Raw genomic sequence first — 24,686 nt, forward strand, 5'->3', positions numbered from 1 at the left:
TCTCTTTAAAATCACAACTGCCAGTACAACAGCACTAGAGAAGTAGCAATAAGCACTGAATTCACTTGTAAGTTTATCTGTTTATACCACAGGTGCACATTTTAAGATATGTTACAACTTGCTGCTGTGAGAATGTGGAAGCAAGAAGCAGAAAAGAAGCAAGCCACGTCCATTGGCCTTAGGCCTGTTTCCAGGAAAACAAGACACTGGAAGCACACAAACTAATCATTTGGGTGGGTTGTTTTTTATTTGTTTGGATGGGGGGAGCTTCTGTTGGCTCACAACATTAACCCAGTTTTTCACAATGTTGAGGGAAGGTTTTCAAGTCAATCCAAGATGAGCAGAGACAGAATTATCTATTTAAAACAGATAGATGTTTAAATATATTTTCTGTGGGAATTCCCAGAGGGTTAGCTGTGGTAGTCTGTTTAGCAAAAACAAAAAAGAAATCTTGTGCCATGTTAGTTTTTAGTTTACCACAATACTCTGCTATGTTTTTGTGGAAGGGTCCTCTTCACTCAATTTCCTTAAGACAGGAGATCAAAAGCCAAAGATACTTACATGAATGTACAAGCTAGGCAAGTGCAGGGAGGGCCAGTCTATATTCCTTTCTGCCAGCAACTGCGTGCACCGTATACTAAGGGGGTTCCCAACCTTCAGGGCATGACTTTCAGGGGCACAAGATGTAGCAGGAAGAAGGGGAAATCTGAACGGTCCCAATGCATAACAGCTATTTAGATATCAGAAGCTACATCTTCATATGAATCACATTCGTAATTGTTACCTGTAGGTGTAAATCTTCATTGGTTTTTGCAGGAATATTAAAAGCATTTTCATTTAATGTTAAAGTGGAAGGCTTGCTGCTTTCTACAACATGACATCTTAATCTGGAACAAATAGAGAAATGCACATCAGTTATACTTAGTAACATTATAGAAAACTTTGGTTATATTCGTTCTTCTCAGAACCTCTCCTGTTCAACAGTTTCCAATTCCCTGCCTGTATTTATTTTGAATGTTCAATAATAATAGTATTATTCTAATCCCTGCACAGTATAGTGATAACCAAAGAGAAAAACAGCATCATTTAAAGCAGTTTTAAAATCAAACACCTAACCAGGCTTGTAAGGCAGGATGTTGAAGAATTGATTTAGCACAAGATCAAGATCAACTACACCATAAGTGGGTGGTACTGGCTCAGAGAATACCATATCAAACTGTATGGGTCTATGTGAAAAGTGAAAAAGATATATGAAAAATGAAGCATGTGGGTGTTCAGGCATAAGAGGAGGAAGCTACCAATATCTAAGACTATACAGATTTCCTCTTTCTGCAGTGCCAGGGCAGGTAATGAAATATACTAACAGAAAAAATAGGCAAACAGTACTGCTTGCGTAGCCAGATATGGAATGTGTTTAGAACATGTGTTGAGAGAGAATCCTGTGTTGTACAGATACTGACTCTACTCCTATGATCATACAAGCAAAGGAATTGATTCAGCTGTAGCACACATAGAATTATAAATATCATCACTTAAAATGTCCTAATTATGTCTCTGCAATGGCCAAGGAAGGAATCTACAACTCTTTTACACCTTTATTTTCTAGTGTAGATTTTATAGCACATTTAATTAAAATGCCTGCTAACTGCATCTGGTTCAAATTTCATGAATATCTGCTAAGATGTAAGTGACAGGAGACAAGGCTACCTGTGACAATTGTATTTATTTCCAGCTGCATGATCAATTCAAGAAACCATTTTGCCAGCACCAGCTGCTCACCTATGTTCCATCACTTTGTTTCTAGGGACTTCCTTCCAAAACTGAGCCAATTCTTGTGTTCCTACACCAAAGTTCTGATCCATTTCTGCTGCCATAATCAGAAAACGGTCTTGCAGGGAAGCTGTACAACCTGCTCAATCAACAGAAATTGGTTACTTTTCGATTTCTTTTAGGTTAGTCAGCACTGACAGTTAATTTACTATGGGTAAAAGTATGGGGGAAAAATCAACAGATACACAGCTAGCTTGCTACAGCAGATACTACAGCAGATACACAGATTCTCAAAAGACTTGCAATGTAAGAGTAGGGGAAGAAAAATCAGGAGATTGAGTGCATCCTAAGTGGAAGTTAGTATTTATCCAGTATCAGACTGGTTCCTTTTCATGGCCTTGCCTAGTGGGGTTTGAATCTCCCATCACTCAGGATTCACAGTACTGTACTGTAGGAAAAGCTGCACATTATGGTGGTTCCCTATTCTGAATCAGTGACCTGGTCTGCATAATCAAATTAAACCATAGTGGCCTATTTAAGTCACAGGGGTTGCTTCTGTAATTATTACCCAGGCATGGCTTGTTATTTCATCCAAACCCATAGCTTTGCTGCCTGGCAAATGGTATACAAATCATGCAATCTTGCCCTGTCAATTTCCTTTAAGTTTCCTACTCCACCTCCTGCTTCTTCGGACAGCTGAAACAAACTTTAAATTGACAAGGCAAGACTACACATATCAGACAGCTATAAGCGCATACTTGGAAAGGCACATCAAAGAACAACAAATTACAACACTATTTGCACATTTTTGAAAAATAAGCTGGGAAACAGTCATTTCAGCATTGGTGGAAGCACTCTCACTGCTGAGATCATGAAAAGCAAATGCCATGCTCTTTTTTGCTGCTCATGCCAATCCACTCTAACTGATCAATGCAAGCCCCAATTAAATAGGTTTCCTTGGTTTGGAGAACATGACAACCCATTGTGGGCACAAACAACCCGAGGTTTGTGCCCAACCCGTTGTAAGCCGCCCCGAGGCTTCGGCGAATGGGGCGGCATAAAAATGTTTTAATAAATAAATAAATAAATAAATAAACCCTACAAAAATAAGTCACCCTGCAGAAACCTGTCTGAATTTGGATAAAATGTCAACCTACCATGGCTGGCTGCTCATGGTGGATTGTCATGTCATGAGAATCTGGCCACTAAAGCTTTTGCTATAACTTATTTAAATCTATGTATGACTTCTAAAGCCTTTCCTAATGAAAAATAAACTTGACAATATCCTTTTCGAATCTAGCTGCCATAACATTTCAAAAACAAACCGTACACACTCACACACATACTTTTGAAAGAATATTAAACAGTATTTAACTGCAAGAGTTATTTCAAAATTACAACATATTTATCCTTATTTGCATATATAAAAAGTAATTGTACACTACCTTTTACTTATCCATCCAACATTAAATATGCAGCCCAAATTCAGAATAAATTAAAAGTGACAATGATTATATTAACAATAAATGCAATAGTTTGATATGTCTTTGTTTTTATTATATTGCACTAGATTTTGATTTTATCTTTGTGTAGATAAAGGCATACAAATATCTGATTTGTTAAATTCTCTTGAGCTGAACATACTGTTTTTCTTTTGCTAAGATTAAAAACTGGGATTCAGATTATGCACTTTATTTTTTTATCATTTCACTTTAAAGGCAACCCAAAATTCTGCTGATCAAAGAAAATAATTCAAATTCACTTTTACCTAAAAACATGCTGCTTAATGTAATTTTTGCCTGAACTCCAAAGCTGTGTGATTAAGCAGAAACTGGCCGTAACTCTTCATCCAACGAGCACATAACTTGAAATCCTGATTTCCTAATCATGTATCAGAGATCTTAATCATCAGAAAATTGCCCTCATTTTAAACACAGAACAGTCTTCAAATACGCTTTGTAATAAGATTTTAAAAATCCACTTCCTTGTGCTCCACTTCAACCATTTTTGGTTTCTTGTATTTACCTGAGGGAGACTGGGAGGAGGGGTAAAGGACAAAATTATGGATGTTCTAACTAGACAGCCCCTCAGAGGCAATCATGTTGTGGCTGAACAAGTATTTTGCTTCAACAGTGCTTCTTCCCAGTACACAAAATTTTAAACTTACTGAAGTACATGTTATAGAACTTAATTATTTCATCGCGAAAGTACTATGCAAGTTTTTACTTACCACCATGAAGAGATACAATTATATCTAATGATGTGCCTGGTTCACAACTGCTGTTACTTGGCTTCACTCTGTACTTGTCAGGAGCAGTTGTTCTCACCTAAACATAGTGTAAGTAAATTAAAAGCTACCAATTGTGCAACACAGCATTTTATACTTCTTTAATAGTTCCACTTTCCACTGTTTCTCAAATAGTAAAGCATTTGGCCTTTTTTCCTATCTGACTGCATCTTTATCATATATAAAGTAGCTCATTGGTGGGAACCTAACTTGACTAAGCAGTCGGTCTTCTTTGCCTCTCCCACAGCTGCTCAGAACGAAGTGAGCTTATTAGGACTATATCCCTTGCTATTGTTTCTAGTTGAAACTGAGAAAACCATTGCAACTCCCCTTATGCCAATAAGTAATGGGGAGGGGAACCCACATGCAGGAACCCTCTCTGCAAACTCACAACCATTTTGGAAGGAGAGCAGAGTGCTCTTTTCTCCCTGGCACTGTCCTCCCTGAACGGCTTGCATATAGCTAATGTATCTGTCTCTGTTCAAAGACTAGAGGCTCACCAGTGCACTTCCAGGGGAACTACTAGGGTTATTGGACCATTAATGGAGGGCAAAGAGCAGTGGCAACATCCTTCAGAGGTCACATGTTGCAGAAGGTATCGTAATCTTTGTTCTCCCAATCTTATTCTTGGAAGTCTATTACTTTGCATTCATTCCTGTCAGCTTTACTCTCTGCTGATTTTACAATGGAAAGTTGGACTTCCTGTGAAGCATCTTTCTAGTCAGCAAAGGGTAGACCCTCCCTTGGATCAAGTTTACCTGGTATTTGAGTGGGTTCAGTTAAGCATACCACATTTGCACAGTAACCCACTGGGGAATAAGAGTGTTCTTTCCCATGATCATGTGTCTCGTTCTTCTATTTAGTTAAAATTCCTTTGGCAAGTCACATTTATGTTCGGTTGCAACTAGACAGATTTTATCTATTGATAATTGTTCTCATCCAAGTTTTGTTTGTTAACTTTTTTAACACACAATGTTTGAAGTACAGCTGAAACCAAGGTTGGTAACTCAGGGTTTCTCCTACCACAGTAAGAAATATACCAGCCCTTTAGAGCTATCTGCTTATGGAATAGGTATTAACACATTCCTGTTGTGTCCACCCATCACTGAAGGTCTATTCACAATAAGTCCAACTTTCTGTTCCCCATTCACATCCAGAATCTAGTATTCAAAGGTTGCCTCTAATTATCAAGTTCATTTCGTTATTCCGTATGTACTAACATTTACATGGAAGAATGAGCAATCAGGAGACTTGGAGAATCCCAAGGTTTAGAGAAGCATGTTTTATACAGAAGAAATGCTAAGCAGAAAATCCTAAAAAAGCTGTATGTGGTCTGACCATGCTCAGTGTCCTCGCATCTGAATTAATATGAAAAACTTCCTGCCTGTTGGCACAGCAATATGGAAAAAAAGGTTCATAGAAGCAATGGAGTTCTATGCATGCTCACTCAGCACTTCAGTGGGCACTGCTACTGGTTTGCAGCCCTGAAAAGAGGTTACAGGACCCACTTTGACAACAGGTAACAGCCAAACTTAATTCTGAAACGTCATCTAAGCTAGTTAGCCCCAGATAATGCAGTAATAAATTGTGTGACTTAAATTATGCAAAAAAGCACTTCTTTTTTTGCTCAGAACCTACTGTATTGCCAATAATTTCATTAGGTGACATTAAATTCAGATACTATGAGAGAAATAAGCCTTTCTACCAGCTCTTCCTATAACACTATTAGCTTTATAAACCTCTTGTCATGTTTCTCCTTATTTTCATTTTTCCTGATGTTTTACTGCTATTAAAATTGGACTGAAAAACATTTATTAAAATCCATTTGTTTGTCCTTTAAGTCCATTTATCTGTCCGTGGGTTGTATTCAGCATTAATCCTACTTTGAAAAAATCCAATAATTGAATGGGATGTAAGTTTGACTAGCACTGGATACAACCCCCGTTTTTGCAATAACGGTGCAATTCTATGCATCTTTAGACAGAAAATGGGCTTAAAATATTGCAATTTGTAGGACTTTTGTCTTAACATGGATCATGCCCCAAGTTTCTTACAATGCAAGACTCTACAGTACGGTATGAACTAGTACACATACTTGTTGAAGAATCGCAAGTTACTATTTGTTAACCAGGTTAATTACAGCGTAAAATATTGCTTACCTTAAATGCAACTGTATTTTTAGTCACATTGGTTAGAACTATCAAGCATTTCTTCTCTCCAGTTTCTTTGGAACCAAAATGTAATTCTTCTGCTGGACTAATGAAAAATAGCAGGTATTCATATGTCAAGTCTGCAAACTTACACTTTTTTCTTAAAAACAGCATCTGTGCTATTTGCAATATCTGTTTATCAAGGCTTGAATCCTTCAAAAGCCTAAACCTATAGTTGTACCTTAGCTGATGGCTTTAACAGCCCACACAGTGAGACACACTTTATAAGCACTTCATACATATATAAAACTGAGTCCAGGCTTTTATACTTATTTTAAATTATTTATTTAGAAAATACAATGAAATGACAACTAGAAAAGGGTAAATGCAACTATTTTTTTCTTTTATTTGGAAAATTTCTATGCCGCCCCGTTCGCCGAAGCTTCGGGGTGGCTCACAAACATAAATAACTTCAATTAAAATAATATAACTTAACAGTATAAATTAAGTTGCCCTGGCCAAAGAATAAAATAAATAAATACTATTAACAGTTAAAATGACATTTGAATAAAAAGGTCTTCGCCTGGCTACCTGGAACCCTCTGGCTGGGGGCAGAACCAGAAGGAGGGACAGGTGTCAGCCATCTGTCCCTCCTTCTTCTACGCGGACATGTTAAGCCCCCACCGCTGTAACGTCCATTGCCCATGACCATCCCAATGGCAGCACCCACGCGCTCCCTAGGAAACTCAAGCGTCGACATGGCCAGGGACGACTCCATAAAAACAAATTAAAATACAATAAAACTATAAAACAATAAAAAACTCCCCATTCCCCCCCCGATACAAAATTAATCCCCCCACCGACCTAGTCCCCCGCCAGTCCAGCCCCGCACGGCCACAAACGGCAGCAACCGCCCTTTGGCCGCCGGTCCCAGGCCACAGCTGGCGGGTTAAGCCAGCACCCGCCCGCACGCCCCGCCCCAATCCGGCGTTGCTCTCACCGACGCCAGCGGGGGGGGGGAGCAGGGAGGGGCGCAGAAACCCGCCCGGCAGCAAGATGGCGGCGCCCTCCTCCGCACCGTCGACGGTGGCCCTGGCGTCCTCCGTGCCTGGGGTGGCCCGGCGGCGCGCCTCAGGTCCGGCGGCAGCGGTGACAGCATGGCACGGCACGGCAGGTGTTGCGGAGCGTGGCAGGTGTTCCGGGGGTGGGAGAGGGAGCTCCAAGCCAGCCCAGCCCCAGGCCGCGTCCGGCGGGTTAAGCTGACGCCCGCCTGCGCACCCCACCCCAATCCGGCTATAAATGCTACCTTGTAAAATATTCAAGAAAATGTATGTGGTAATAGTGGGAAACCTGCCAGTGGTCTTGGATCACTCCCACAATTCCTGGCCATTATGCTGACAAGTATATATGCCAGTCTAAAGCATTTGGTGAGCATCAGGTTGCCTACTCTTAATGTATGGAGTTGCCTTACATGGCACACACAACCCAGGACTGACTACTCTAATTAACAGTTGCTCTCCAAGTTCTTTCACAACTCTTGATAATCTTTGAACAGAAGATGACAGACACTGAACAAAAATCAAGTGGTGTTACATACAAGCTAAGGAACTTCTCTTACAGACTTGTCAGTTAAGCATTTAAGACAAAATGAGAAGGCTTTACATGGATTTAGGATCTATGTTATTCCATTGCAGAAATAGTGTTTGTACCATACATGCTAATCTCAGTGGCAGATAACCAAAGCAATATGAAAATGCACTCAAAAGCTTGAGAATATTAGTATTTCTGACTCTCCTTTTAAGTTTACATCCTTGTGCCATATCACAATCTGCTTTCCAAAGTCATTTTTAGAAGAATGTCATATTGCATGAGTAACTGCTGTTCAAGAAACATAACCCTGAGGCTGGGTGCAAAGAGTAGTCACATGGTTGTTCAGAGTGTGACTAAAAGGTATTGTAATTATGCACACCAATTTCTCTGTAAGGCAGCACAGAGCACAAAATTAACTTATACATGGGCTATACTTTGTTTAAAAAAATGGAAATCTCAGTCTGGATATTTGCTGTTAATTGAAATATCAGCAGGATATTTGCTGTTAATTGAAACATCCACTTCTCCAAAATTCCCAAATAGCCTAAGATATCTGAGTATTAATATACACATGGATTATATGCAGGTGACTGGTCAGAAATAACACAAGGAAGTAGTCTTTAAGAACAAAGGCAAACAGCAGTGAGAACAGTTACAACCTCTCTCATTTATTTTGGACAAACACAACAAAGCAGAAGTAGCTTTGAACAAAAGCATATAGCTATTTTCCTTGTTATTTGTACAGTTCAGCTTAATGGATGTTGCACTTGATCTTATAGGCTTTTCCGCTATTAGTTAAGAAATGTGCTCTTCAACAGCTGAAGAAAGGCAGTCCAGATGTACTTGCCCTGAACAAAGAACAACTCAAAAGAGTCATCTCTGCCCAACATCGAGGATGAAAGGTAGCAGCAATTAGTAATTGCTTCCTAAAAGCCAAGGCGCAAGCAGTGCGTTTCAAGCGCAGTCACCCTTACAGCAACAGTGTAAAGTAGGCTAATGCTATATTCATATCATAGATAGGGGATGAAGCAGAGATAGAGTAACTTGCCTACAGCTATTCAATTTGAGGAACTTCTACAATTTTTTTTAAAAAAATAGTAGTAGCTGGGAGATCAAGAAGCTTGCCTTAGGTGGCAGGAAAAATAATAAACTGCATCCTCTGACTACCCAGGACAAATGTGGAAATGACTAGGTAGGAGAGAGACTATTGGCTGGATCTGGAGTTTTGCAGGTGCCTGGAGATTTTAAACCAGTGGAAGACATTTTCACTACTACTTGGCAAAAGCGCGGGGGGGGGGGGGGCTAAATCAAACTAAGGGAAAGCCTCACCAATAACATGCAACTATTTTCTCCTCAAACTAAAACAGTCTTTCATCAAATGCACCATGTCCACTATAAAGAAGTTTTAGAATACTTGAGAATAGGTCAAATTGAACAATTCATAAAATATTTCAGTAACTTTCAAGTGACACAACGCTATTAAAATATGCAAAGGTATACAGTATGAATTCAATTATGTCATATTACCTGATATGCAACAAAGTTCCTTTAAAAGTGGTAAGCGCTTTCTTTGTATTTTTTGTTTTGAAATCTACTTTTTCACACTCTTCCGATTTTGTAGTTTGTTCTGCAAAACTTGCCTAGGCAAATACAAACAAAAAATGCCAGCTATATACACTCAGAAGTTAATGATATTTCACCACTGAGTAGAATGAAGCAAGAGTATTATGGACTCTGTTTCATTATAGTATCATTATATTGGCAGTTTTATTTTCTATCCCCCTCCTAGTTCCTCCCCAGAGCCTGGTGTCATCCAGTGAAGCTGAACAGTGGGACTCAGAACAAATAAATGAAATATTATCTTTCCACAGTGGATAATTAAAATACAAGATGCGATAATAGCCATACACTTAATGGCTTTAAAATGATATTATAAAGAACAAATGGCTAGTGGTAATCTTGGTTATATGCTACTTGCAGGACAGGTGTTTTGTCTCTAAATACAAGTCACTATAGAACAACAATGGAAAAAGCATTATTGCCTTCATGTCATGGGTTGCCCTTAGAATCTGATTAGTCACTGTGGAAAACAAGGTGCTAAACTATATAGGGCTTTGGTCCAAGCCAACAGCACCATTATATTGTTAGATCCCGCACTGCTTTTATCTCCACATGTTGAAAGTCACAGAACTGCTATTGCTCTGTACTACTACTTCCTATGTCATGAAACACCCATATTACAACAGACATAACATTTTTGTGCTGTAGCTTTCAGTCCTTGCATCACATCACTAGCCTGGAGAAGGCATATAATATGATGCTGTAGAAAGTATTATATACTAAGAGAAATGGGTGGCAGCAGCTCCTTTATCTTATGCCTAGCAGCCCCCAGTCACTGCAAACTGACTTTAAAAAGTCAGTGAACTCAACAGAGAGAGATAGGCTGAAGTAGGCGCCAGGCTACACACAGTGAGGAGTGGCACACAATTTTGTTCCCAATGTTGCCCTCAAATCCAGTTTTCCTTCCAACATGTATATTATTAGTATAAGCAAGCAGTAGTCATTATAAACATAACAAAATTAAAAATGCATAATGGTGGGAACCGATTTCAACTGTGTAATGCATTATAGTCCATTTACTTTGGTTCATGTGACTCAATTAGAAAAATCAAGAATTGAGAGAGCCCCAATATGCATGGGTTTGATTCATGTTTAGTATGTGAGGGAATAGAGTATGTTTCTAAACAATTAACAATCTGCAGAAAATTATGGTGAATAAAACATAATGTATTGAGTGGAACCTCCCCCCCCAAAAGGCCTTTCACTTCCTATAAAAACCCATAAGCATGGTTAAAAGGTAAACAAAATGCTCCAAGTAACTGCAGCACAATAGGTGCACACGTGAAAAAGACTTTCTGCATGTACTTGCATGTAAAACTGCCAAGTTGTTGGGATGGAGGTGTGAATGCAGTAGCAATGTCACGTATACACCACTTTTGGTGTCAAGCATAGGGATAAAATGCACTGTGTGTGCTATCTGATTTCGAGAATTATGGAAGGATTAGGCTAAAACTAACTAGGTTGAGTAACTCCAACAAAAACAGGTTTTTGGTTCAAACTTTCTATATCACAACTATGCTCTTGTACAGACATGAACTCTGCTCACTTTCACACAAGATTCAGGGTGGTGGGAAAAGACTTATAAATAGCTTTATAAAAAAGCTTTATTTCTGAAAAAGCTCTGAAGTTCACTACTCAAGACACAAAACATCTAAAGTTTGCTTAATATATCCCAAAGGACCCTAGTTTCCCTAACAGGCAAAATAAACAATCAGAAGAAAACAGAACAGAGAGCCAAATGGTATATCTGAGCAACTATTTCACATCATGATAGCTTCTAATATTAAATACAAGAAACTCAAACTAAGCTCAGAAATTAAAAATATGACTAACTACTAGCAATTAAACAACAGTTTCATAGGTAAAGAACTACAGCATCAAGATAGATACATTTCTATGCCTAGATAATTAATTTTGGCTGCAGGAAATGATGACTAACCAATTTTCTCCTTAGACTTTATTCAGTGTTCTATATTGTTTCATTTATTAGATTAACAGTGAATGCATGTAAAAGAGCAATGAAATGGTTTGACCATTCTTTCCTAAATGTCCCTCAGTTGAGGGATACCTTTTTGGAATTAGGTGCTTGCTCTTCGTTAGATTCTTGACTCTCCTTGTTATCCATGTCTATTCCTCCTTCTTTGCTCTCAGTTTCATCCTCATTAGTAGTGGGTCCATTTTCACATAATGGAGTTTGAAAATCATCATCAACCAATGGAGGGTAACTGTATTTAAAGGTATCCTATAATATAGGAAAGTTGGTATATGATAGCCAAAGGAAGAAAGAAGACACAGAGGAATAAGCAAGAGCAATTTTTTCTATATTTGACCCTAATACAATTTAGAATTTATATTCTAAGAAGGGAAAAGCACCGAGAATGGTATTAGGTTTTGATCCCAAATTTGCATATGATACTATCAAATAAATCATAGCTTCATTGGCTATACAATCTGGTTCAGTCTACAGTCCTAATCTGCCCTGATTTAGCTTAGTTCCTCCCATTATAACAAAGGTGTTAAATAATGGATGAGAACTGGTATTTAAGATTGGCTTTTCAGCAAATTTTACAATTCAGGCTGCAATCTAAAACGTAAGCATGCAATAGGAAAAAAAATGGTGTATGTAGGCAGCACACTGCTTGATAATTTCCACTGCTGAAGAGATAAGACATTATTCAATTTTTAAAAGGCTTCTTCCAGAAGCAGCTGCATAAAAAAACAGAAGAGCAACATTTGTCTTTCCAGGCCTGAAGCTTATTTGGCTAAATTACATTCGAAAACAAACTTGAGTATTTATGACCAGTAATTTCACTCTTTCTTGGAAATGGATAGGAGACTTATCTTGTATTAAAATTATGATTGGGCAGTAGGCATACTTAAGGGATATAACTCTGTTGAAAATTTAAAATCAAAAGAGTAATGGGAAAATTTGGTTTGCAATGACATAGAAATTTGCAACTATAAACAAACTTATAAGTTTAGGTTAAAGAAAATGAACAGCAATGGAATGACTTTATTAAAACCTAGACACTGTTTATCAACTTTTCTGAAAGTATTTAAATCCAATGTTTCTCTTTGCCTCGAGATAATTTTCTTTGCCATTTTCAATACCATTATGAATATTAGGCTGGATCTTGAAACCTGCAAATACAAGGGACAAAGTGGAAGACTTTGCTGTCTACTCCCCATTAACATTGCAGTGGGGATGGGCAAAGCTAAAATGGGACCAGGGAACCACGCAAAACCAGGTGGAGGCACCTTGCACCATTCTGGACAACAACCTTCCTTAACAGCCTCCCATGCCTAATCCCAGCCTATTTAAGTTAGACATATGAACTTCTGCAACACTGAAGGGAGAAGAAAAACTTGTTCTAAACCATGTTTGTTCTCAAATCAAAACCATTTGCCTGATTATTTTCTAGTTCCTTTTCTCTCTGCTTTAATTTTTCTCTGCTAAATTAATTTATCCACAACAGTAACACAAACATTAATAGTTTTTCAAAGAATGAAACCCCCTGCTGTCCACATAGAGTACAAAGAAATTATTCTGGATACTATAGTACCTCTCATCAGGTAACCTATTTTGAAGTAATAATATATTACCCAAGTCCAAAAGACAAAAGCAATCAGATACAGGTTGCTGCTAAGGAACAGACCAGGCCACCTGACACTGGTGTAACAATGAGACAGCCTGCATGAGGGCATCTGTAAGCCAGTCACTTCCTCACGGGAACACAATGATAAGAATTGTTCAGCATCCATCTCAGAGAAGGGCATGAGCCATTACTGGACACTTAGACAAAAATATAAGATTCTTCTGGAGCCTTCATCAAGGCAGAAAGGGCCAGAAGATATATACTCCACTGAAAACGAAGTGGGTGGTTTTATCTTCCAGCACAGGTGCCAGGAACAAGTCTTCCAGGTAGTAAGCGAGCCTGTGGTAGGCATGGGAAGAGATTAAGCCATGGACAGAGACTAAGAGAACTTTGCCACAGACATTGTGAGCAAAGAACCGTAGTGCAAGGCTGTGATTGCTAGATGGTATTTTCCCTTTATTTGCTCTTTGCCACTGATTTGCTGCTTTGATCTGCTTATTGCTTTGAGCACCGGAGCAGATTTGCCACTTTTAACTGCATATTGTTGCGCACTCAGAATCTGATAAACCCTTTTACCTATTCTGTACTTTGCCTGAATCTTTCATAAAACTTTTACACTGCTTTTATCAAAACCCAGATCACATGCTTTTGGGGTTAAAGCTGGGAGACCCACAAGATGCCTCACTTTTGGATTGTACTGTGCTGTTAAACACCCAGCTGCATACAATCATCTGTGTTTTCTTAAGGACATGGGTGGGCTGCAAAGAAGTCCAAAAGAAACCCCTCAGTAGGTTCTTTGTCAATTGTTTCCAAGCTACAGAGAGCACTTGGGAGCTGAGGAGACGGGGTTAGTTTCACTCTTGGTGGTGGCAGCTGGGACCAAGGCTTCATGCCCTCCGACAGGATTGCATGCAGGTGCCAGGTAACCAAAGAAGCAATCCAGTGATTGAACAAGTCTCAATATCCAATACAGGTCCTTTTGTCATTATGCAGTAACTGAACTGAGATAACCACCTATTACATTTCTTTGAAAAGAATCCACATAGGAACCAGATTCCAGTTACTCCATAACACCCAGTATGGCTTTATTACTAATGCTCTGGAGCAGGTGGTTTGAGAATAACATAAATATTTACATAGTTGTACGCTGCTTTATAAATTAACACTCACAACTGTAAAATTCAAACTCTAAAACCACAGCACAATAATTAATCAGGGAAGCAGCCCAAACCAAACTGCTGATTTTGTTACAAAAATTAATAAAACTAAACCAAAAGAAATTGTATTACTGATTATATTAACACAGTTATGGAAAATCAGTATACTTACAGTCCCACCCATATGAGGTGGTAAATATTCAGTACTGATATACTCCTGCACGTCATTCTTACTGGTCAACTTCAAAAAACCTACTGCATCTGGACCCAGCCAAGTTTTCACAAGTTTAAAAGCAGCTGGAGATAAAAAATAGCACAGGCTGGAAAATGTTTACTATTTTTATTTACACAGTATATAATGAGCATCTATTAGTCACTTTAGTTACAGTGGAACCACTGTAGAACTGCTTTGGTGAGACCTGTGTTAGTTAATTTACCAAATACTGCGTATTTATTACACAGAATAAAATTATACATATATTTTATTTTTAGAAAAGATTGAACAGAAGTAAAGAAAACCAAAGAAGAAGAGAAGGAGGAGAATGAGTTGTTGATTGCTAGCCATGATAAAATCTACTTTCTATGTTTTAAGACTTTTTTTGAAAAACAAAACAAAAATGTTGTCATGTTGCCTAAGCTTTGGAAACAGGATAAAATAAACCTTTTGGTTACTTAAATTCATTTATAAAAATATAAATAAATTTACAATATGTGTATACATATGTAAATACATTAAATGCATATAGCAATATTTCTGCTGTCAATCCACAGAATATGAAGATGTATAACTTCCAATAACAACCTTCTCAGATGATATTGAAAGGCAATTTAAAACTGTAACTTACCATTCATTACCCAGGGCAGTTCAAAGATCACAATTTTTGCTGCAAGAAAGAAAAAGTTTGCTCCAATAAGCTTATTACATCGTAGCCTTCTAAATAATTAGTATTTAATGACTGCTAAACTGAAAGCTCATTTGTGTCAAGTATGGTGTTTTAGAGAAAGCAGTTTTCTTCATTTTCATGTGTTAATGAGGCATAGTTATGCATCTATTGACTCAGACGGAATCAGAAGTGCCAAACAATGGAAACTGACATGAACGACTTAAAAATGAATATACTGGTTGCTTCCATGACACCACAATCCATCCTTCGAATAAGCTCATGAAATTAACTAGGGAGTGCCTGACAGACAATTGAACTCACCAAGGGTTGTCCCTTCCACTTTTTTCTCATAAAATCTGCATATGCCCTGTTAAAAACTCTGATTAGCCTGCAAAAAAATCCTGTTAAAAGGTAGACTGAACGTCATGTTGCCATAAACAAGATTACTTGCAATCTTCCACTTTCCTAAGTACCTCAACTCTTAGAAAAGCATGAAAAGGGAAGCTGTGAACAGCCAGCACTAACTAAAAAACAAAAACCACACACACACACACAAAAGGATCTTATGTACCCGCTAACCTTTCACCAACAAAGATCCATTGATGGCAACTGTCCAATGATAAGCAAAGGAACAAGTTAACCTATGTGTAGCCTTGTTCTGTCTATGTCCATAAATGGTGCCTTCCATACTTTGATGGGCAATATCATCCTGGGCATTGATGAAATAAGGTCGTTTGGGATATCTGTAGAACTTTAAACTGACAGTACAAAAACCTGTATAAAAAACCCCCAATGATAGCTAAATCAAATGTGTTGCTTGAGCATTTTAAAGGAACTGTCAGTAGCTCTCACTTTGTAGATTACAGAAAGTATTTCCCAAAAGAAAAGGGGAGAGGGAATAGTAAGGGGGAAAGCTGCACCACCTGGTCAGTGGAATCATGGTTGGTGCAGAACAGACCAAGTGCCACTTGTGCACTCAGTGGAACAGTTATCACTGGTGGTGGCTGGGCAAGCTCAGTAAAAGCAGCAAAGGAACATACGTAATTGTCGAGTAAACCCAGTCTGAACACATGTTGTCCTGACCACGTAATGCCTTGTATTTCCACTTATTTTATTTAGGACAGATGGCAACACATACAAAAGGTTTGCCTAATCATTTGAACAGAGTGAGAAAGTTTTAAATTGCATCATTAGGCTTGTACAGAGTTGCTTCTCCACTGAAGTGAGTTAGGAAACTATGGTAATATGTCAGGAACCTAAACTATGTTTGAATTTGGTTTAAGACTCTGGCTTGTTCCAAAGCTACTAACAATAGTTTCCAAGTTTGTGTGCAACAGGAAACTGTGATTAGGAGCCTGATGGTTTAATTATGCATTGTGCAAACTGTCACTACATGTAGGTGAAATTCGTTAAGCTGAGATATCACTGTCTGCAGTGGATTATTTAAATGTAGATCACTAGCACACACAACTTGAAACAATGGCCCATGTCACTTTAAAAACAGCTAAATTACTTGTTAAACTCTAGAAATGCAGATTGAAGGGTCCCCAGGGAAAAGAGGTTTCTTTTGTTTCAGACTACTTAATAAAGCAACAATGCTATTGATTGAACAATATAAATATGATTCCCTATGTGTCTGAAGAATTGTGAATACTGTATTAAATATACAGAATGATAGCTCAGCATGCATGTATTTTCTGAAGTCACAGCACAGATTCTTGCCAGGAAAGCAGTCTGATTGCAATAGCTGCCCAAATGGTATCCCTCGCTGCAGCAGTTGTCATGGGAGAAAGTTGCCAGTTGTGTAACAGTGGCTCTGCAAGCATTCAGACTCCCTCTTGGCCTGGGTCCCTTTAGAAGACCAAGCTAAGCTCAAGAGAAAGACTGTGAACACTTGGAGGAACTGATTCTAATAGAATTCATTACAACTCTACTCAGCATCTTTCCCCCATATGTCCTGCCCCCTCTTGCCAGTTCATTTCTTAACTGCAGCTGATCAGAGATAAAGAGTTTTTACTTGCTGCACAATATGCTGCACAGTTCTTTTAAGTGCAGGGAGGGAGAGGTGGGCCTGGGTAAAAAACTAGGAGCCGATAGGGTGAACTTCCATAGACCACATCCAGCTGAAGGTTCCCCATACCTGTTGTAAGGGTACAAGCCAAGGCACAAATGAACAGAACATTTTCTTCACACCCTTGAATTCAAGAAATATCTGGGGGAATATTACCCTATTAATTTAAGTTTTCTGTGCATAATTAGTTAAATTGTCAGCTAAATATTGACAGTAACTCCCAGCTGTCTTCTCCGGTGCTTTGCTACAACTAGTTTCCATGGCTTATGGAGAGCTTCAGGCATGGAATTTCAATTTCGAATAAAAAAGCTCTCCAACTGCGATATATTCTTTAAATATAGTACTGCCATCGTACTTACAGAGATAATTAGGATAGTAGATTTTAAAACAGTTGATGATGTATCGGACAAAGTCCAAGTCCTAAAATAATAAAGGTATATTACCAATTAGCAACAAAAATGTTAAATCTTATCAATAGCTTTGGTAAAACCATGAAATTATATTCAGCAATTCCACTGCTGAACTTCCCCAACACATCCTTAAAGTTACATAGCGTTTAAGATGTGCTTTAAGGGTGTTTGCATGAAGGATCTTTTGAAAAGAAAAAAAGAAGTGCTTGACAAGGAGACTGTCATTATCTTTAAAATACTTATTTGAAAACGAGGAAAGCCAAACATTAACTTAAGTAACCCTAATGTGTACATATTAGAGAACCCATATAAAAGTTACTCCATATGGTTCCTTTGTGTATACAGGCTTGACTAAAAGTCTGCAATATTGTCTCATGTGCAGTGTGGTACCAAAAGACAAAACCTTGCATGTGCTGTCAGAAGACACTTGGACTGTTGTAGCACAAGGCCAACACAGTTAGAAGTAATCAAGGGCTGCTTTTACTTTTATAAGCATACAGACCACCAAATGAATTGTGAGAACTGCCCTAAATCGCATGAATTTCACTAGTGTTATGTACTACTTTTTATTAAACAGCTGATTTTTGTTGTGGTTCATGAACCAGTTCATCCAGAATATTTAGAATTATGCCAAAGGGAAAAGAGTTAATTTAAAGCCAAGTACTCTATATTAAACAGCTTGTACATAATGCTATTTATGAAATTTCTAACTAAAACACAACTTCTAAGATAGACTATTGAATGAAAATAAAAAGTGTGCTTACTATGTTACTTATTCCAGTTTCAGCCATGTCGAAGACCACTGTCAAGGGCTTTCCATGTTCCCTTTTTGCATAGCGCTCTAACCAAAAGGCCACTAGTTTCTTTTTTTCAAACTGAGTTTTAGGATCTTTTGTATGAAGTTTCACCCTAAACCAAACTAATGGGGCAAAGCAAAAACAAAACATACATATAAATGTCAGAAAGCTCAATAAATAACTCTCAGACTAATCCCTAAATAAAGATAAAATTCTTATTTCTAAGCTACACCTCTCCTTTTAGTTTACTGAATATTATTTATGATCTTTTTTGGGGCTCTCTGCTCTAAAACCTGAAGATAAAATATGATTGATGGAAGAACATAGAAAAAAATGAAGTTAGAAATCCATTTACAATTATTTCTTAATATCCTGATGTGTGTATAAAAGATTTATATACTACTGAGGTATTAGAAATATTCTTAATGATCAAGTTTTACCCTCCTAACTAGAAAATATGCTAGTATTTGATCAAATGAGAAATAAATTTTCTATTGAATAAGATCATATATGTATCTACTTAGAAGTCCCAACAAGTTCCTTGGACCTTGATTCCATATAAAGTGGATAAAAGGATGGATGAAACAAACTTAATTTGGCCTGTGCTCATTTTTCATTTGACTTGGTATCAGGTCTGTCCCTGCCTGAACCAGCATGTGCAGATTAAAACAAAGGCTGTGTAAAATGCTTACCAAAGGGGGAAAGAAATCTGCAGTTATAACACTATAAACTACTTTCTATTAAAATCACTGAGAACATTCCTATATTACACATGAATGAGTAAATACATGACATAGAAGATCTGACTTACACATTTTATACCCTTCCTTATCATAACCATGTAGGTAAAGGGCACCAATCTCAAATAACCACTTTGGAAGGGAAGATTCAGTCAAATCTGTAGAACAGCAAGATTATTTTTATTAACATACTTTATACTATATTAGAACTCCAAAATTACGAACTGGAAGTGAAGCAAAATGTTACTATTTTTTTACTACAAAACAGATTTTGACATAGATATGTACTGACTATCCTGTAAAATCAGGGTGCCTTCTGCCTAATAATGCTAGATAAAAATCTAATAAATAAGAAGAGCAGGCTGGACTTGTAACTGACTTTATAATATTAGCATTAAGGGTCATTATGAACCTCTTCTTGAATTTAAGTGAGGGACAGGCCAGCACTTACTCCTAATATAATACACATAGTATATAAACCTTGCATGGTTTACGAAGACTTCCCTAGATCCTGAACTAAAAGTCCAGAAGGCTATATAAAATATATTGTTTGCTTTTAACCTGTCAACAAAATTTAGAACTTCATCTCCTATTCAGATTTGTCTCAACTCATCAGATCTTCTTCCCAAAATTATCAGGTCCAGGTAGCTGCCTCGCATCTTATGTAAAGAAGACAGACTAAAATAATTCATCAGTATCAGAAGCAGAATGCCTCTTATGTATCAGTTGCTGGCAACATCAAGCAGGAAGATGCCAGTGTACTCATATTCTGTTTGTAGACTTCCCACAGGCATCTAATTTGCCACTGTACACAGGACTAAATAGGCCCTTTGTCTGATACAGCAAAGTTCTTATTCATGGCAGTACTATTTCTGTATGGTTGGATTTGTACTCATGCATATAACCTGTAAACTTATTAACCATATCCAGCCCTCCTTTGAGTCCATTAACATTTTCTCAATTTAGAAAATAGTATTTTTTTTCAGGCAAGAGTTGATCTTTACAGGTCATACAACTTTATCATAATCCAGAAAGTGATAAATTATGGGTAGAGGCACATATGGAATATGGAGCAATCTAGTTTGGAATATAGCATAGACTGTACCATGAACTGCATACTCCTTTCGCCACTGAAAGCTCTCATCAATCATCTTCAGTGTATCATCCGCAACATCTTGTCGCCATATTAGAAAATTATCAATCCAGATATCATCTTGATGTAGTCTTTCCATATCTCTGGAATCATATTTATCTGTTTTTGCTGATATAAGAAGACTTACTATAAAACACATCTAGATTTAAAACTGGTACATAAAACAGGTTTTCTAACAGCCTGAACAAGAATACCATAATTGTACTTACAGCCTAAATAATCATGTTGCAACTCAAATTCCAAAAAATTACAGCGCAATGCTATGTAAAATGGGTGTGATTCCAATTGAGCACAAAAGATTTTACTTTCAAGTAAGCAGAATCAGTTATTGTGACTTTTATTTATCACAATGATTGGTTTCAGTCAGTTTTGCTACAACAGACTGACATGGGTTCTTTTCTGGCGTTCTACCAAGGAAGGTTATGGAAATAATGCTCTGATAAACAACAAGAGAATCAAAGAGATCTGGTGTGACATAATGGTTAGAGTACTGGAATGGGACTCTACACTTCTGGATGTGATGCTCACTAGATTACCTTGGACCAATCACTGAACCTTAGTTTTTAACCTACCTCACAGGGCTATTGTGAGGAAGGGGAATTCCTTCTCTTCCTCACTTTTTTAGTTCCTTGCAGGAAAAAGGCAAGATACGAATATAATAAATTATAAAACTAAAAATGTTTTGCTTGCTTTGATTAACATTAAATTGGGAAGTTTTTTTATTCAAGTGGGTAACAAGATAGATTTCTGCCTTCTAAATTTAACTAACAATATGGGGATGCCTGATTAAATTGAAGCGAGTCTTTGCGCCAAGTTAGTCTATTAAGGGTGCAATCCTAAACATATTTACATGTGTGTGGGGGTGTTAAGTCCTACTGAATTCAATGAGGCTGTTCAGAGTAGATACCATAGGATTGCAAATCTACTAGACAAGTCAACTGCTGATTACTACATTCATTATTGAACAAAATATTAACACTGATACAAGATTGCTTATGGTAGTCAGTTGCAACTTCATAAAAACTTAACATGAAAAGTAAAAAGCATACATTATCTGATTATTAATCATGTTTTTCCCCATTGTAAGTAGATGGTTCACTGTAATTAAATCAGAACAGTAAGGCCATAGAAATTAATGTTAGCAGTGATCTGACTAACAAATATTTTGACACCAGGGCTTTGGCAACTTTATATAGCAGTAATTGCAACACCTTGTATATTTCATACGATATCTGATAAAGTCTGTGTAAGTGCTTATTCCACTGAATGCTGCATAGAAGTCAATGGTGTTACTGAAACAATGAACTACTCTAACAGAAATATGTACAAGCCATGCTGTCATGACAACACATTATCTTTAGAATTAACTTCACTACTGAAATTGATGGCTGTTTTTCTTGCTTCAGTTTATCAAGATAGAAAAATCATATATAAACTTATCTAGGCATAGTTTGAGATCTCTGGGTTCAGAAATCTGTATTGCTTTGATATGAAATAATCCAATTTCTAGTTACATTCTTCACTCCCCCCCATCTGCAGGAACAGTGAGTCATTCCAAGCTTCATTATTAAAAAAGTACACTCCCCAATAAACTGTATGTGCTCTGTTCTGACAAGATAACCAAGGTATCTTGATCTAGGAAGCTGCCAGGTTATGATCTAGGAAGCTGCCAGGCAAGTCACGGTAGTATTGGTTCCTGAGCCTACCAGGAACAGATGACAGGAGGAGATATCAATGCACCTGTCAGGGATCTGTGGTATGGAAAATAGATCCAATAGGAAGAACTGGCCAGACCAAAACAGGAAAAGTAATGACCTTACTTTTGCAAATCACCCAGCAAAAATGCTTTCAGGTGGAAACAGATCCTTGAAGTCTCTGTAGAATAATGTGGTTTAAATACAGTAGTTCCCCCAACCCTCCATGCTATGGTTCATGATCATAAAAAGGAAGAAACTGAGGGAAGTAAAAGTTACCTAACTGAACTAAAATGTTTGGTTTCATTCACTTATTAACACACCAAGTAATGCTCATAATACCAGAAATTTATGCAACCTAATAAGACAGCCTTCCCCAGCCTTGTGCCTTCTCATCATCCCTATCCACTATGGCCAATGGTCAGGAATGTTGAGAGGTGTACCCAAAAATATCTGAATAACACTAAGCTGGGGAAGGCTGTCTAAGAAATCTACTTGCCTCACAGTAGGAAAACTGTGAGACCTGGTTTTTAACAGGCTGATGCCATCCATTAATACTCTGAAGTTAATTTTATATTTAAGCCACAAATGACAAACGTAAGTGTATGAGGATAATCAGGGCCTATTCAGACAGCAGCAACAATGCAATGGGGGATCACTGCAGTGAATGAAATGCACTGGATGTGTGGAAGAGAGTAATAGCTAAAACAGCTGGTTCCCAGTCTCCACTTATTAACCACTTTCTTAGAACAGCAGTCTAATTAATAAAAACACGTATGAGAAGACGGAAAGGGACAAATATAAGGAATAGTTCCTGTGGAATGTTGCCTCAGCAGTACATCAGCTCCCAATTCTGAAGTATTTTAGACATTCATTCAATTAAAAAAAAAATCTGCCAGAAGCTTGAACAGTTCTAACACAGAACTGTTCTGCATTTATTGTATTATTCTATTATGTTATGGAATTGCTGCAAACTACTTTGGGATTCAAAGCGAAAAGCACCGGAGAAATATTAACAACAAACATAGGTGCTTTTTTCTTGCCAGTATCTGATAAATAATTTTAACTTTCCTTTTCTCAGATATCCTAAGGCAACTGAGTTGCTTTTACTCTTATAATTTGAAATTGTATCAAAATTACTGCTTGTAAAGCAATGAAATGAACACAAAAAGTTCACCACTACATGTAAGTTCATATGCTGCATGAAAACAGTATCTACTGGAAACAAATCAAGACATTTACATGATAGTAAACTGTGACTATTTAAAGTCTGGCCTCCACTAAACATGCATTATAACAAGCAATGGTAACTTTATTTAAAAATTTGTATACAGTCTCATAGCCACATTGCTCTCTAGATGGTTTACATGGTCTTCATGGCAAATCCAGTTTCCATATCATGCTTAGTAAACAAATTAAATCATGCTTTTCCTGTTTGGGTGTAACAGAAAATTGGTTTAAACTAACCAGGAAAGCAGGAAAGCATTGAAACAGATACATGAAGAAAGCAGGAAGATGCAAAAGGGGATTGCCATTCATTTTCAGCTTAATAAATGACTTAGTTTATAATATTTATTTATTTTTATTTATTAAAACATTTTTATGCCGCCCCATTCGCCGGAGCCTCGGGGCGGCTTACAACATTATGTTAAAAAATACATTAAATTGTAACATTAAAATGTTTGTAAAATACAAACATTAAGTTAAAATGCAAAAAATAACAATATAAAATAAGTCGCCCTGGCCAGATAAAATCCAATAATATTAACAATTAAAATGCCGCTTAAATAAAAAGGTCTTCGCCTGGCGCCGAAAAACAAATAACGACGGCGCCAGGCGGACTCTGGGGAATGTAATGTAATATTACATTCGTTATATCCAGGCTGGCCCAATGTCCATGTAATAACTGGTGTGATACATTCCACAATGGATCAACTTCATTGTAGGGAGAAGAGAGAAACAAAGAGCACAATGGACAATTATCCTGAAATGTTTGGTTAAAGAATTGTTTCTGGCTGCTGTGCTAGTTTCCAAGATGGCACTTCATGGGGACAGTAGCAGGTTTGTAACAGAGTAACACTTAGTTCAAAAGCGTGAAGGGTCAGCAGAATTCACTGCCTCTTGCCAGTCTAACCATAGTTGGCTGGCCAGTGCTGGCAGCCCAGCAGGTTCTCAACTTACAACTGACAAGGGAAGGACACCTGGCAAGGGAGACACTCCAAGTCAGTGATGTTGTAATTTCTTATCCCAGCCAAAATGAACAACACCTGAACTGGATAAGGGAGGAAGTTAAGGTTTCTCAGCGACAGACTAAGACCTGAAGATACTGGACACAGAAACCATGCCAAAGTTAAGCAAGTCTAACTCATTGGTTAGACGAGAGACTTTTCTTGGAATCCCATATATGCAGCTTTGAATTCACTAAAGACAAGTGGGAAACAAAATTTAAAAAAGGCTCCTGCAAAGCAGGAGGCTTCTTTCACACAGGTATCAAAAATGGCTTACAAGTGCTAAATCAATACATTAAGCAAAAAGGTATTTACAGAATGAACAAAACACCACAGAAAAGGATTAGTCAAAATACTAAATAGAATGCTAAATAAAATTACAGGAGTTCACACAATTGTTTCATCCTTAATATCAAAAAGTGCATGTACAGGAACTCAGTCTTTTATTCAAAACATCTTTGGCTTGTGATGAAAGCATATTAAATAAGCTTAAAGCCACTCATCTCCTGAACTTTTAAATATTTACTATTCCAAGAACA

The 24,686-nt window shown here is 37.6% G+C and overlaps 1 protein-coding gene across 5 annotated transcripts in view; it reads right to left on the reverse strand.

Annotated features, from left to right (window-relative positions):
• The window catches only part of MOSPD2 (motile sperm domain containing 2), a 61,543-nt gene that overhangs the window by 35,179 nt on the left and 1,678 nt on the right, over positions 1-24,686 (reverse strand). For 4 of the 5 annotated variants that reach the window (XM_044430323.1, XM_044430310.1, XM_044430301.1 and 1 more), the window contains exons 3-14: positions 20,178-20,333; positions 19,144-19,230; positions 18,300-18,454; positions 17,485-17,545; positions 15,016-15,054; positions 14,343-14,467; positions 11,486-11,659; positions 9,325-9,437; positions 6,217-6,313; positions 4,001-4,097; positions 1,780-1,909; positions 785-887 (exon numbers count right to left, since the gene is read on the reverse strand). In XM_044430323.1, coding sequence (XP_044286258.1) covers positions 785-887; positions 1,780-1,909; positions 4,001-4,097; positions 6,217-6,313; positions 9,325-9,437; positions 11,486-11,659; positions 14,343-14,467; positions 15,016-15,054; positions 17,485-17,545; positions 18,300-18,454; positions 19,144-19,230; positions 20,178-20,333 — 1,337 coding nt within the window. The remainder of the gene's footprint in view (positions 1-784; positions 888-1,779; positions 1,910-4,000; positions 4,098-6,216; positions 6,314-9,324; positions 9,438-11,485; positions 11,660-14,342; positions 14,468-15,015; positions 15,055-17,484; positions 17,546-18,299; positions 18,455-19,143; positions 19,231-20,177; positions 20,334-24,686) is intronic. The other variant, XM_044430330.1, reaches the window with a different exon arrangement.

The sequence above is a fragment of the Varanus komodoensis genome, unplaced genomic scaffold, assembly GCF_004798865.1.
Source record: "Varanus komodoensis strain SLA01 unplaced genomic scaffold, ASM479886v1 scaffold1, whole genome shotgun sequence".
Taxonomy (NCBI): Eukaryota; Metazoa; Chordata; class Lepidosauria; order Squamata; family Varanidae; genus Varanus; species Varanus komodoensis.